This window comes from Scatophagus argus, chromosome 1 (assembly GCF_020382885.2).
Source record: "Scatophagus argus isolate fScaArg1 chromosome 1, fScaArg1.pri, whole genome shotgun sequence".
NCBI classification, from domain to species: domain Eukaryota; kingdom Metazoa; phylum Chordata; class Actinopteri; family Scatophagidae; genus Scatophagus; species Scatophagus argus.
The window spans coordinates 4897392-4914033 of record NC_058493.1 but is presented as its reverse complement, the minus strand read 5'-3'; the positions used below and the strand labels follow the sequence as shown (position 1 = coordinate 4914033).

Genomic DNA, 16642 nt, shown 5'->3' with positions numbered 1-16642 from the left:
TTCACATAATGTGTGTCAAACGATTTTCTCCAGGAAAGATGCACGAGACACTGTGCAGCAAGAGTAAAAGCTTTCATCAACTAAATGCACAATAATAGCTTGCCATTGTAAATCCTATTGTGCAGTCAGTGACACAACAACACAGGTTTCTACTGGACCCTACTCAACTATTATTACAAACTGGTCTTAAATCATGAATTTAAAACTATTAAATTTACTTTTCACTCATCTGGAAAGCTCAGTGGGGAACATAACGAATCAAGCTGAGAACACAACACACTCACCTTGACAGTCCAAAACATCTGCCACCATCTAACCTCGAGCACTGAACATGTTGCACCAGTCTGTGTCAGAATGACTTAGTGCAAAGTAACAGTACTTAAAACTAACAAACCAAAAGAGCTGAATTAAACAAGAAATCCTTTGTGACCTGTGGATTACCTCAATACTTGTCTGTTGCATACACTCTTACATGCATACAGCATATTCAGCATCAAATTGTATTTCTGGTGAATCCCTCACCTATATGACATTGCTGTATGTCAGAGTAGAGCCACCGTAACTACCGTTAGCTACAGAATGTCTTGTTTTTCTACATTCAAAAATTACTCTCTAAATTATTATTAGTTATTTAAAAATTGTGACTATAGCACACAGAGTTGGAAAATGAACACCGTAATGAATGCATCTGAATGAGCTCAAAACTTGCTTCTTAATTGTCAGCCAACTTATCAGTTTCATATTCATATAAAGTATATGTTGTAAGCAACTGACAGAAGGAAAAGAAGACAGGCTAAAAGTTGAGAAGCCAAGGGAAGGTGTCTGTGCTTCTTAACATCTGTATGCACAATGGTTGCTGAGTTTTTATCTCTTTAAGAGTGTGAATGTGAGTGACTGAGTCCCTGTATGTTGGAAGGAGAAGAAGTGAAAATGATTAAATGACTTCTTTCCCCCTCCACACAGAACCAAATTCCTCTGTGACATTCCTGCTTGTTATTAGGCCAGTATGTCCACCGGGACGATCGCAGAACTAATTTTGCCCTCCCCTGAATGCTGACCAGTTGTGTTTGAACACTATATTTTATTCAGGTTGCATCCCACGTCCTTTTTTTTTAATGCGGAATGTGATTCTCCTTGAGAGTCTAACGTAAATCATGAACTAACACTGAGAACAGAAAGCCAGCTGGATCTTTCATATACTGTACTATATTAAATTATCAAAAATGAGCCTCTCTGACATCAAATCCCCCTTAGTTTCAAAACCATCTCCATTCCATGACTGCATGTATTTCCATTATGCAGCATGTCAGCTGTCAGGTGTGCTAAAACAACATATGGGCGTCTGCAGAAAGAAACAGTTTTACAGAATTCCATTATGGTCCTGCAATCTCCCTCAACAATAAAAGAAAAGGAGAACAAATACAAAAATGTTGTTTAAAATCCAAACTAGTTTTTGGCAATGTCACAGTATCAATACTTTGAAATTCAGTCACAGCTATTCTATGAAATCCAGCAGTTCGCGTGATACAGTCCTAGTGACTGTCAGATGTCACAGTGCCTTTTATTTGTGATCAGTCAGGTAGAAAACGACAGAGCACAGGCTCCAGAGAGAAGCAATACTGAGGGAGTATTTCACGGAGTGCACCTGAAATGTTGTTGGTTGGATGCATTAAGTACAGCTAAGGGGTTGTTTGTCTCCTGAGTGTAGAGGACATGGCAGCCCCACCAGAGCACTCGCCCCAAGTGGTTTAGACTGGTTTAGTCTGGTCCAGCTGGAGGGGGGGATTGAGACAGAGAGCGATTCTAATCAAAGGGGTCAACTGGAGAGCTCGTCCAGATGGTGGTCAGAAGAAAGTCCACACTAATGCTGCTATTACTTCTGCCACCCCTCCACTATAGATCCACTCACTAACTACAGCTTTGTTTTAGGGAGCTCATTTCTCTTACCAGTTTTTGAAAAACAGGGTTAGAGAATAAGAGGGAGAAATGAAGAGAATTGTAGGCTCTTAAGTAAAGTTTAATAATTTGAGTCTAAAGATCAACAAACTGTCTCTCACCAAGTTTCTTCTTTCCTTGGATAATGGTCATTTTAGCACTGAAAAAAAACGTTATAAACCGTATAATTCAGACATCCAGTGTATTTTTTTTTATAAAATATATGAAACAATTTGGCCCCAAAAGAAGAATAATTAAATGATTAAAACTTCCATGGCCATACATTAGTGCATCACAGAGGCAAATACTGCCATCCATGGATATATTTCTTTTCCAGCCTCAAAGCCTAAGTTACTCTACATCATTACTGATCTGCAAGGGTTTGAAGAGGTGTAAAACATGTTGTGAACCTTCGGTTTCACAGCTGAAAAAATAGTATTCTTACAGCCCTATTGTCCTGTTTTCTTCACTTTATTTTTTGTTACTTCAACTAAACAAAGACCAAAGTCATTTCATTAGAAAAAAGCTGATTTAAAATAACCAGTAGTTATTTTGGTAACTGCTCATTATAATAACTTTGATAACTAAGTCATTATTTAAGTAATGTTTCAGCAAAAATCTGGAACTGTTCTGTGGTTCTAACTTCTCCAGTGGGAAGATTTATTGCTTTTACATTAATCTATCAATCAATCAATCAATTGATCAATCAATGTCACTGAATATCTATGACTTTTTACTCTTGGATGGACAAAACATGTGAAGATGTCACCTTGGACTAGAAAAGAAATGCTGACCAGCAGAGTTTTCTGATGTTTTACACACCAAATGATTAATTGCTTTTTAGCAGATCAATCAGTATTGCAACAGATGGAATGAAACAGCATCGCAAACTGCATCTAATTATTTGGTTTATCATGTAGTGAGTGAGGCTTTTGTCCACATTTTCAATTATTTAGAACATACTTCTCATCTTGTAAGAGGCATTATTGAGGCTACGGCCTTCAGTCAGACAGCATATCTAGAAGGATTAAAATCTTGCACATTGTAATCATTTTATCAGCCCAAAGCTCAGAGATACTGGCTAATGCGAACCCTGGCTGGAAATAAAATCAAATGGTCTTTGTTGAGAGTGATGCATCATATTAAGCCCTCCATGACAATAGTTTGTTTCATCCCCAAAAAGAAAACACTTGACATCTGTGATAGATCGCGCTCATCTTGAAGATTTGCAAGGGGGATAAAAATGTACGTTTGGACAAAACACATGTTGTGACAAAATGCAAAATGGCAAGAAAATGTCTGGCTGTGTGTGTTTTCTTTGAACACTTATTTCCGATCCTGATGATCAGTGGCTTTACAGGCCTTGGCAGAAGATTAATGCAGCACTGTATTAGCCACTTACGACTTCTGCTGTCTCTCTGAGAATAAAATTGAAAGTTTGAGATTGAGCTTTATTAAAAAATTTAATAGCTCTTGAGAACATTTTCAAAAGACTCTATTATGCTTTTCTGACTGCAGTGATTTTTTTTCTTTTTATTATTTAGCCTGACAGTCACACAAAGCCCTTGAGCAACAATCCATTCTCAAAATAACAACTTCTCTACAAAATTGTAAAATTGGTGATTAAAAGCATAATGAACACTGCAAGTATAAGTGGATGACCTCAGGACAAATAACAAAAAAAGAAAGAAAGGTAGAAACAGACCACAAAAAGACAAATGACCTGGTGAATAAAAATGGCAGCCTATAACTCAGTTAGCACTACATCACACTCAAAGCATTTAACAAGTGCTAAGACATTATGTTGATATCTGGACAACTTCATAGCATCAAATAAAAGAGATCATGTCAGAAGGGTTTTGCGGTTTGTGTGTACTTTCATTCATCATTTTGTCACTTTTCTCTTCAACAGTGATTCACTGAATGAGCCAAACTAGGAGGGAGACAATCACTAGCTATTAATACTAGTAAAACACAGACATGCTCAACAAATATAGGAGTACCATGATACTGAATAACAACAGAGATGACATTATGCATGAAATATCCTTCTCTTTTTACCAGGATGGGGGCATCATGCAAAGGCAGGGCTCAATTCCTTCAGGAAGTATAATCGCTAAACATGAGGATCCCACCACAAAAGAAAAAAAAACAACTAAAAAGTAAAGTGAACTGGCCTTGCTCTGTAGCCTGAGCCAATCTATGAAACCCAGCCTGCTCTCAGTTCGGCATGCAATTACACACAACCTGTTGAGTGTTGTCCCGGGAATGCGGTCAGCAAGTCGCTGGAGAATTAATGAAATGCCAAGATGGAGGGAGAGAAATTGCCTGTATAACCTATCCTCAAGGTGCCCTTGTGGTATTTCCAAGAATAAGTCGCACAAGAGGAAAATATAGACTGGTCACACATTGAAAGAGAAAGTTGTGCTGCCTTCAACTCATAATCTCCTTTTTTCTGTACATCTGTGGAAATGAGAGCAATCATTGAATTGCTTCCTCACTGCCAAAGACACAACCACAGTCTCCAAAGGTCACAGGCATGAAGAGATTTAATTGCATGCCTCAGTGTCAACCTTTTTATTAAAACAACTCATTATAGCTCGAAAAGGCTCATTTGTTAACCTATTCTCTGCATCACATCTTGAAGTTAAACTAAAGAGCTTTTTCTTTTTCAGGTTTTATTACTGCATAGCTGCGGTCTGTCAGTTGCACATGGTTAAAGTTTCAGTTTTTTAATTATAATTATTATTATTATTATTATTATTATTAGTCAGCACTTCCGTGTTAACTGCATCTACACTCTTACCTGACGAGGCTCCCAGTAGCATCTGGATCCCTGGCGGTGACTGTCCCTATGACTGTGTTGATGGGGGCGTTTTCATTCACTTCCAGTAAGTACATCGGCTTGGAGAAAACTGGAGGTTCGTCAGAATCGTCGACCACAATCTTCACTGTGGCTGTGTCCTTGAAGGGCCCACCACTGCTGGGCTCAGAGCGAATGTTGGTGGCTTCCACCTTCAAGGTGTAGGCTCTCTTAGTCTCAAAGTCTAAAGGCTATGGAGGGGCAAAAGAGAGAAGTGGTCAAAGATAGAGTCATTATCTAATAGTTGTTGTGCCCTGCTTCTGTACCTGCTCCTATCACACATGCATAATCTAGCAGTGGAAAGTTATACATTTGAATGTTTTGATGTTTTACTACTTTGTACAGGCCTACCTTTCAGATTTAACTTTTACAAACAAAAAATATGACCAAGTTATGATATTGTTGCAGCTAGTCAAATATTGTTAAAGCCAAAACAGCTTCATCACCATAGCTGTCTCCTGTACAGGTCAGGTGAGCGCTGCTCATGATTGGATCAAGTGGGTGTATGGGCAGGTGCCCAATCCAACCAATACCACGGCTTCACTGTCTAGTCACTACTGTATAACCATCCTGACAGTTTCGACTGCGTCTCTGCCCTGTGAAAAAACGTATCTCCAAAATTCATTTTTTCCAGGAGCATTTTGTTTTTTCTTTACTATGCGCTCCAATGATGTGCGGTTATTTACGATCCTCCAGTCTCATTTTTATGTCCCACCAAACTTGATTGCACGCTATTCTACATCTCCACTTAACACCTTACGCTAACAAAGCTTTTGGTTTTATTGACGTGCACACATCAGTTTGACTGATGGTCGTATAAATACCCAACACATCAGTTGCTAGGGGGGAATGCGGACATGTCGTACAATGTAAAATGTCAAAAACGTAAAAAGTGGAGATACGTTTTTTCCATCGGACAGCAACGATATATATATATATTATATATATGTCAATGATACCAGATTTTTGCTACATGAACTTACAATATTCATAATATTGCAATATCTACAGAAAAAAATGTTATTAGTCAAATTCATCTTTAACTTAAACATGTCTAACTTAGACACTGTGCCACACAGAAATGCATGCCCACACCTCATCCCTCTAAGGTTACAATCAGAGGACTGATCTGAGCTCTGAGTTCAGCATTCATACTGTAAACTTTTCTTTTTTTTTTGCTAAAAAGAATCCATCATAATTACTTAAAAGAAGCTGTAGTCTCAAAAATTACACACACAAAAGGCGTTTTAATCCAAGGAGTTTGTGAGCAACTGTGATAATGTCTTTAATATCCCTATGTAACAGCAAGCAGAATATATTAGATCATTGTTTTGATTTAAATCAATGTAATTTTCAGTGTTTCAAAACCTAAAAATATTTTCCAACCTTTATTGGCATGAAATAACACAGATCTCCCTGCTAATGCTCTCAGTGACAGCAGATTATTGGAGCTTTCATACTGCTATCACACCCAGATCACATAAAATAAATGCGAACAGGTGCCTATTCAAGACTATGAAAAAAAGCTATAATTTTCCAGAGCAAGAGCAATGAAAACATTTTGTACAGGACATGTCATTGTGTGACTGACATATCTGTTTAATCACTATTTTCAATTGCAATACAATCTTTCCTTTACAGATGGCTCATCATTAATATTTAAAAGGAGAAGGGGAGTCACAATTTTACTCTCTCGGCATCTCTGCGGACATTCCAGACTGTCACAATTTCATTCTGAATCACCTCTGGTCGCTCTCATTCTACTAGAATAATGGGATCAAGTCACTTCCACGCTCCATAACCAGGATTTATAGGGAAATCAAAACTGGGCCTTGCCGCTTGAGGGGAGAGGAGCTGGCTTGGGGAGAGGAAAGAACTAAGAAGAGGGATACGAACAAAACTAGAAATGCATTCAGTTAGAGAGTTGGGGGGAGGGTTGTCCCTAAGGTCAGACAGGGCCAATGCTGAGAGCTCTGGGAGCACAGGGGGCAGGTGGGTGGAGGGGTGTCCAGCTGCGAGACTGTGCGGACATGGTAGGCGACCCAGGGCTTTGACTTCCACACTTCTATACTCCTGGCATCAGGTCTCTAGTAGACAGACCAAAGCCCCTGAAGCCTCTCCAAGCCCCACTCCTCCATGGAGAACCTATTTGGAACACTTTCATTATTAACCTCCCCTTCTTCTTCTCCTCCTCCTCACTCCTGACACCCCCGCCCCTGTCCCTTTCCTTTCGCTCTCTCTCTGATCCTGCCGTCTGTGCTGACAAAATACAGTGTTGCTGCATCTCAAGCCAATGGATTACACTTAAATTCAGGCAATAGTGGAAAGTAAGAGCATGAGCTTGTGGCTGGATAGTCAAAATAATTATATGAAAATGTAACAAGGGGAAACTTTTAATACGAATGATTATTTTAAAGTCCTATACTTGTACAAACATTGATTTAATTGGTTGGTGTCAAACAAATGTGAATCTAACTAGCCCTTTACTGTAATGTAATTAATTTTTTAAGCATTTTTTTTTTAACCAACTGTAATTTTAAACTGGTGACTTCAGTTACTTCTGATTATAAAACTGTGCATGGCATACTGGAAATTGTGCAGATTCCCAGTGTAAAATACTGTCATTGAATTGTTATGACAGATGTGTTACCATTAATCTAATTAACCTAACCACAGTCTGACTGTCTCACAACTTTTACAGTTCAACAGTTCAAAGTCATAATGTGTCATAATAGTTGCATAGTTATTCCTTGACAGTGGAGCTCTGCTTGTGTAAACCTCACAGTAGAGAGATGAGTGGATAGTCATAGTTTTATTGTTTTTATAGCCATTGACCCAGCAGCCGTGGTCAACCAGTTGAAAGTTACAGTGAGCTTGCTTTTGCTTTTAAAATATTTCAGTATTGTTCCCATTTGAAAGTATGTAGAAACAATCATTAAATTTGTTCCCAGTGTCCTAATATTAAGGGAAAAGGTGAGAGGGTGACTTTCACTATTGCTGGCAAATTCATTGCACTTATATGGTTGAGGTAAAACTTGAGGTAAAAATTGTGGTAAACAGCTTCTCTGATTAGCCTGGTTAAAATTGTTTAATTAATCTATCAATTATGAAGCAATAATCTATTACGAATTCATAAAAGCATCTGTGCAAGCTGCTTTCTGCATGACACCCATGGACTCAGAAAGCAAGGCATGTTTTGACCTGTTCAAATTATTCATTCAATAAATGCACATAGTGCTTTGACTGTGTAATCCAAGGAGACCCACTTTGATTTTTATTAGTATGCATGGTGGTACTCTTGTACAGCTATGGTTGATTATGAAGAGATTCACGGGTGCAAAAGGAAAACAGTAGAGCCATGCTGAAGTCAAGGTTGCATAGCCAGTTTACATTCTTACGTGTTCCCGGTAAACAACATGACTTAACTGAATGAGGCTAAATGTCTAAACAGGGGACACGAGACTTCAGCAACAAAAAAGCATTCATGTTTATCCCATGTTAACACCCCCTCAATGGTATGTCCCGCCCTACACGCCTGCTGTGTCATTTTTCGGTCTCTCTCAAGCGTTAGCATTAAATCAGTATGTACACACAGGCCATTTAGAGACATCAAAGTTCAGTGCTGGCTGCAGGGGTGAAAGCTCAGCATCCCACTAACATCCCTCGACAGGCCTGGGGGCTGGCAGATAAAAAGCTTAAACCCAAACAGCAAAGAATCTCTCCCCTGGTTTGTGCCTCTCCAGCCTCAGTTAGATCAATGTGTTTTAACCTTGCCGCAAAGGATGTTTAATAATTTGAATTCCACTTTAGAAGGCAGTTTATAGACCTGTGCAGCTGTTGACGGGGACAGGGTGTTTTGGGGAAAGAGTTACTCTGAATCTTTTCCCCTGTCATCCCGGCTGGAGGAACACCGGTGATGATATAGAACAAAAGAGCTAAAACATTCCAATTGCTTCTTTGCAACTCGTCTCAATTTCAGACGCTGTCGTCTGCAGGGATGCTAAAACAGTAAGTGTTCAAATGCCTTGCTGCTTTCCCAACACATTATCATCTTTCTTGCTTTAGCAATGTGGGCAACCGAGTCAAGGCCACAGAGAGAAAACTGAGCAGACATGGGAAGAGCGAGGCTCTCCGCGGGACATGGAAGTGGAGGTGGCCTACACACATTTGACATTTGCTTTGTCAACACTTAGAGATTTTTATACTTTGTGTCGAGTTCGTTCTCCAGCACTGATGTTTTCTTTAGTGGCACTGAATTGTAGTCCCGACAGATTGCTTTAGCTCTTATACATTCCACCTCCCACGCAGTTCATTGTTCACACTTTGACAAAGTCACACCACATGTCCTTGGGGTAATGTCATTTTACTTCACAACACAATGGCACTTTACGTTTGAGTGATGCATAGCTTTTCTCTACAGACACTGCACCAACCATGACTCAAGACTTAAGAACAACCATCCATCAGTCATGCGTATGATTCAATATATGCAAACATTTCTTACCAAGCAGAGCCTTAGACAGACTTAGAATGCATAATACATACACATACAGCATGTGCTTTGGTATCTTTGATCTGATGTTTTCTGATCTCAGTTTTATTTTATACAGATGTCCTTGAGATACACCTCCATCTAAACCTGTTCTTATTAAAATACATTGCAGTGTTCATGTGAAAATTTCACACACCTCCATATTAAGAAAATTATTAGATTGGGTGTCCTAAATGTCTACAGCAATGATATCCAGGCCCAATCCTCAGCTTTTATCGTGGAGGAAATATTCATTCTGTGCTTGCATTGAACATCTAGAACGTTACCACACTGAGTGAAAATGACAGAGATCCCAGGATACCAGCAAATCGCATGTCTTAGCCTCTGCTATATTTTCAAATTAGCTGATGGATACAATGACATTGATACTTCACAAACATCATATTGCATCATGCCATTATATGCTAATGTGTTGTCTCAAGGTTAGAGATTCAGGTTTTGTGAAGGGAATGCTGCTAGCTTGTTTTCCTCAGGACCATATACCTGGGAATAGCTGGATGAATGAGTTTACTGAGAATTGTTTTTTCTTCCCTGAACGACAACTGCTAATGTTCCCTTAAGCAAGGCAATTAACCAGCAACTGCTTCAATGATGTTGTTTTGGGGCCAGTGGTAGAAAACTGCAGCTCCCAGATGTGACAATAAGGAACTTTTATGATTGCTTCTTTTTTATGCAATTTTAGAGAAAAATGTATTTTTCATTTGGGTGTGATTTGTCTCTTTAATTTAGTTGTCCAAAGAACAGATAGCTTACTGTCAATTATCAATGAGTTTTGAGGTCTTACCTTTTTCAGTCGAAGAATCCCTTCTTGTGTCTGCGTGTCAGTAATAATCTCAAACATGCCTTGGTCATCGCCCTCCACAATGCTGTATGTTGACTTGGAATTATCGCCGATGTCTCTATCGTTTGCTTTCACCTTGCCACCCATTTTCCCTATTGGTAGGTCTTCAGGGATCACAAACTCATACAAACCTGAAAAGGAACAAATATAGCCCTGTGGTTTTGAGAAGTGTTTATCAAATTAAACAAAATTATGGAAGCATATTACAGTACTGCGTCCTCATTAGACATTACAGCAGTTAGGTGAATTAGTTCCCGAGAAGCCTGTTTGATGAAATTTACAAAGTAACATTTATTTTTCCCAATTACAGCCAATCAAAGGAATACTCATTCAGAGCAGCAATAGTTTGTATCTCCTCCGAATTTGATTTGGGATGTTTAAGGTCATGAAGTTACTCACTTTTAGAGAACTTTGGTGGATTGTCATTGATATCCGTTAGCGTGACGGTGACAGTCGTTGTTCCAGACAAGCCCCCCATGTGACCTCCCATGTCCTTGGCCTGAATGACCACCAGGTATTCCTCTCTTATCTCCCGATCCATCCCATGGAGAGCAACTTTTATGGTCGCTGGAGGTGGAAACAGTTCATAACACATGCAGTGCAATTATAAACATGACTGATGCACCGATCATTTTAATGATCTGCATGCAAGTATGCACACTCCTCAAAAAACAGTCTCCAAACCAAGTAGAGGTAAAGAATACAGGTTTATTCTCTGAAAAAGCACAGTGCTCTGTGAGCATGGCAAGGTGATCATGACTGAGCCAGCCCCAGCACTGAAAATCAGCTGTGTTTGTTTTTGAATGTGTTGTTCCGCCGTCTGCAGTCATTTGTATTCTGATTGAGTGTGAATTTTGCTGTCTGTCTTGTATAATCTTGAATATTGTATGCGGAATGGACCTTATTGACTCTGCCACGGCGCTGAATATAAAAAGGGCTCAGCACCGGCATATGCGGATAATCCACTCAGGAAACAGAGGCCTGCAGGATCATCAAATGAATATAAAACCCCTCATAAAAGCCAGGCTTTGGCATGACACCCTGCCTTGGTCCTGAGCTGCCTCAGACAATGAGAATATGCAAGATTATGATGAAAATGTGGGAGGGGTTAGGATGTTGTCTGCGTCTGCATTTTTTTTTCCCCTTAGAGATGCAACCTAATCGCAGGGAGAGTTTTGCTTTTGGAGGTCACAGACAGTGCTGATGATCTAAACAGCGAGAGGATGTGAAGAAGAGTTGAATATTGTAAACAAAACTGCTACCTAACCTCATCAGTGAGAGTGTATTGGGGGACAGAGCAATAACCTTGTTGTACAGATATAAATATCGCAAATAGCTACCGTAACATATAAAATAAATTTTTTTATTATTAAGTCACTGGGGCCAGGTACATTTTTTCCTCAAGTATTACATGTTGCTATTAGAAATATTCAATAACAATCTTCAAACTATTCAAACACAGACGCATAGCAGTTCATCAAATAGTCACTAAAATAATCATCAGATTTATACGTGCAGTTTGCATTTGTTGATTTTTCTCAGCACAATTTCTCTGCAGATTTTAGGGTTCAGTTCCGGTCTGTGTTTATGTTTAGGAAACAAATGCTCTTTGGTTAAGCTTAGGAAAAAATATCTTTCGTTTGTGAAACAGTCACAACATTTAATCCATGGTGTTCACTTCGATTCACTTTTGAACATCTTCACAGTAATGACCTAATAAGCAGCTAGTCTACTTTTGACATATGAGCTCTTCAGTTTATATGTCAAATCAAGTGATTCAAGCAACTCATACATTAAGAAAAAGTCATTTAATAGCAAGTTAGTAGTTTGTAGTAAGTAATCTCACAACACACTGATCTATTTCATCAGAATCAGAATCAGAATTCCTTTATTTATCCCTGAAGGGAAATTCTTATTCTTACAGACATTACACTTGCAGTGTTCCCGACCAGGAAAGGTGAAAAGTATAAAAATAGGATAAACAAAATTCATTAAAGAATAAATGAATTCTCACATTATTAAAAAGCTGTTTAATTTTTTTTTTTGGAATTTATTTCACTACTGCTACTACCAATAATAACAATAATCATAATATTACTTAATGGAGAACTGGAATAGCTATTTTAATCACCGAAACCAGACAAGACACAGACAATGTGAAGTGCTCAGTCCATTTCAGAAGCAGTAAATTCGGAGAGCCTTAAGGTGCTCTTGAGGAGAAAAATTAAAACTGGCTGTAGAAGACACATGTTTGAAGCACTCTTCAGTTGAGCAAGGTAGAAATGGTGTATCAGAAATACACTGTATAGACAAAAGTATTTGGACACATCTCTTTATGGGGCTGTTTTTCAAGAGTTGGGCTCAGCCTCTTTCTTCCAGTGAAGGGAAATCTTAATGCTTCAGCATACCAAGACATTTTGGACAATGCTATGCTTCCAACTTTGTGGCAACAGTTTGTTAAAGGCCCTTTTCTATTCCAGCATGACTGTGTCCCAGTGCGCAAAGCAAAGTCCATAAAGACATGGCTGGATGAATTTGGTGTGGAAGAACTTGACTGGCCCACACAGAGTCCTGACCTCAACCCCATCCAACACCTTTGGTATGAACTGGAATGGCAACCGGGAGCCAGGCCTTTTGGTCCAACTTCACAAATGCTCTACTGCATGGATGGGCAAAAATTCCCACAGAAACACTCCAAAATCTTGTGGAAAACCTTCCCAGAAGAGTGGAAGCTGTTATAGCTGCAAAGCTGTCTTTAGAATGCAATGTCAATGGAGTCTCTTTTGTTGAAATAGTCAGGTGTCCCAATTCTTTTGTCTGGCTTGCAGTTCTCAAATGTAAGGATGGATAAAACAAAACAACTTTTAACTAAATGCTACATGCAGTATGTAGTGTATTATCTCACTGGAACATATGAGACCCACAGAAAGACATCTGAGGGACAGAAAAAGTGAATAAATAAATCATCAAAGGAGGACGGGATTTTGAAATAACTTTTCACTTCTTTTTTATGTTTGTTCTACTTATAGAAACAATCATACGTACATGCAAGGTGTGCACAAGCAACACTGATACTCTGTATTAAGTAACTGATCTAAGCAGTAAAAATGCAAATCTAATTTTGATGCAAACTCTGACTAAGGTAGGTCTACCTGTCTTGTACTCGCACAAGAAATTAATCCATAAATAAAAAGAGCAATGCAAACAAGTCCCCGGTACTCCCTCTTCCACGCATGCACACACACACAAACACACTTCAGTCATCCTGCTAGGAGGAACACTCATCTCTGTTGATCATCGTTAATTATTCAAATTAATTCCTAATCACTGAAAAGGGAGGATAGACAAACACTCATTTCCATAGATATTTGCCTCAACTTTTTTTTTCCACCGACCATTAACCAAGTGATGAATTGGGGCATGATGTTTATTTATTTATTGAATGCTTTTCATTTCCAATGTGGCGCTGTAAGTGTCAAACACATTCTAATGGTTGTTTTCCCCTTACCTTTTATTTTTCATTAACATTCATTAAAACATCTGGCTCACTTGAATGAGCCATCTGCACGTGTTCCACAATCACACAAAGCAGCAATGGTAATCCTTAAATTGTCCGTTCAGTGTGTTTTCTATAGCCATGTTCTGGCTGCAGATGATTCGAGATTGCGATCCCTATAGCAGCGAGGACAAGCCCAATTTCTGTGTGTCAAACTGAATCTACATCCTAATTATGTACATACATTTTGAGAATTCCTTTCTTGAAGCTTGTTTATTGTGTGCTGTTTTCCAAATTGTGAGTGGTCGATTTCCATCTCATTTCTTATTAATGTAATTTCACCATTATTTAATCACATTGCTTACAGACACATGTTAAAAAGTCAGCTGAAGAAGCAATTAAAGATCCAATCTGGAATCTGTTTTGAGATAACTTTATGCGTGATGACGCTGCTGAAGAGTTTGCCTTGTGAAAGCAAGAAGTAATTATTGTTATTTTGAATTCCTAATGCAATGATGTTACACAGCAGCCTACGAGTACTGGCCCATTTAGCATTTAGGACAAACAGTCAGCTAATAGAAACTTGAAACTTGTGATGTCCGGCTCTGCTCATATGAATTTAATAATTTTGTAGTTTTAATAATGAACGTGAACGGAGTACCTCATTGTTGAACCATACAGTTTATCACTGACGATCAGGTGGCCTAGCTAAACCAGAACATGCATATTCAAGGAAACACTGAATTTGTTTTGATGTTGCCTGCCGATAGAGATATACATGTCCTCTTCTCCCTGCATGCTTAGGCTATACTTCCTGTTGTGAAAGGCTATGTGTGTATTAGTCTTATTAAGCACTGTCCTGACTGGTTCAGTATAATGACCGGGCTGATTTAATACACAAATTGCAGTCACCTGTGAGTTATACTGTGTTTTTCAAATTCTTTCCATTTATGATGGTGTTAAATGTTGTCTGACAAGCCTGATGAAGGTCTGTGTGAGATCAAAATGTTATTAAATTTATCAGGAGTCACCTACAAAGTGTGCAAATTTCTGTTTCACTGGCTGTGTGAGTGCTTTTTTTTTTTCCTCATTTAACCTGTTAATGCTTTTTTTTCTTATCATGTGGATGCAGTATTTCATGTTTTAATTAAAACTATACACTCCTCATTTTTGTTGTAATGCCCCCAGTAATACACATGTTAGTGTGGATGAATGTGCAGCTGTAGAGCTGCTGAGAGAAAGGCTAGAGAAAAGGAGTGAGCCTGGGAGTCTGAGTCAACAGCAGCCTCATGCAGCCTTAATGTACAAGCATTTCAACAAAACAGATGGGCTGACTTACCTGCAGTGCTGTTACTGTTACATAACTTTTAAGCAAAAACCAACATTGTCAGCTCCCTTTTAGCATGCATTTGTTAATGTTGTCCCTTACGGTTTTGCTGAAAAGAACTGGTTACATAATAATGTAGACATTAGACAACACACTTGTTAACATAGTTGCCATGTGGTCTTCTGCTCTCTCTTTATTTTTTTAAATATTAATCCCTTTTTGTCCTTTCAGCACAGCAACACACTGAGATTACCTCAGGTGGGTCAGCAGGTGGGGAGGCTGTTGCATCTCCACCTGCTGGAACCTGTACAACCTGTGACACCTGTCAGTAATGCTCACAATAAAACACACTCACTCAGTGCTGTCACCTCTGTCTTTCTTTTTCACTGAAATATACAGTACTGGCTGTGCAGTGAGCTCTGCTGCCAAAACTCAGGCAATATTATATATGCATGTAAATTAATTTAGAACTATAAATACAAAAAAGTATTTGTCGATTGACTGTTTTATAACAAATGCTGCAAGAAGGATGATCCTCCTGCCTAAATGGCAGAGGAGCTTCTGTTGATATGAGGCAGAATGTGCTTGTATATATGTATAGTAATATAATTTGCCAAGTAGCCTAGACTTCAAAGCAAAACTGATTTAAATATTCAAACATTTCCATTCTTTTATCCAGTCATCTCCTCTGAATGTATTTATTGGGATTCATCTAATTCTTTATCAATCTCTGTCATTTTTTTTTTATTCCAACCGTCCAGTGAAAACCAATTTAATTCAGTTCAAATCAGCCTCCCGTATGTCAACTTTTAATGATCTAAGAAATACTGTCTGAAATACTGTTTCGTACACATTTGTAAGGAACATTTTTGATTCTGTTCAATAAATAACATCAATTTCTCCATGAAAGGCAATTTAATCTTTCAGATTATCTGAAGAAAATATGAAGATATCATTATATTGGATCGTCGACACTAGTGTGATATGGTTTGTCCTCGTTTGAGGTTTGTTTGTTTTTTAGGTAAAGTTTTCCTCAGTGAGACATACTTATCTAAAGATAACCCACAACTTGACCTGGGTGGATTTTTTAAGCTCATTTATCTTAGCTGAAGCAGGTAATGACAAACGACAGCTGTTTAAGCACTAAAAGGTTGTGGCCTGAAGTACCTGGCCCTGTCAAGAAGAAAAAGAATATTGAAATAATCCTGAGATGTAATCTTACTGTCAGGCCTGTTTCTTTCCTTTTTGTCCCATTCTAGGTGTGGCGTTCATTCATCACATTTCGTAATACATTATGCTCTCCACTGGTTAGAGACAGACAAAGGATTTGCACGCTGTATTAATGGCTCCCATTAAATTTAATGAAGCAACGTTTCGGTTTCACAGAGATCTTCGTCAGCCTTTGTCAGGCAAACAATGAACAACAGCACAAAGAGCTTTGCCTGTGCCATAGAGGTGTCCTCCTCCTCCTTTTTTAAAAGGTCATAGTGAAAACACTGGACCTCTGTATTATTGCATATATAGTATTAAGAATGCTATTCATAGTGTAATACTTCAACTGGTTGCAGTAAGCAACTTGACAGAGCACTGGGGGCCTCTTGAATCCAATGTGTCAAAAATGGTCTGAA

The 16642-nt window shown here is 38.7% G+C and overlaps 1 protein-coding gene across 2 annotated transcripts in view; it reads right to left on the bottom strand.

Moving 5' to 3' along the window:
* Nucleotides 1–16642, bottom strand: part of cdh8 (cadherin 8) — an 84048-nt gene that overhangs the window by 10999 nt on the left and 56407 nt on the right. For both annotated transcript variants that reach the window (XM_046399291.1, XM_046399370.1), the window contains exons 5-7: nucleotides 10591–10758; nucleotides 10135–10322; nucleotides 4742–4989 (exon numbers count right to left, since the gene is read on the bottom strand). In XM_046399291.1, coding sequence (XP_046255247.1) covers nucleotides 4742–4989; nucleotides 10135–10322; nucleotides 10591–10758 — 604 coding nt within the window. The remainder of the gene's footprint in view (nucleotides 1–4741; nucleotides 4990–10134; nucleotides 10323–10590; nucleotides 10759–16642) is intronic.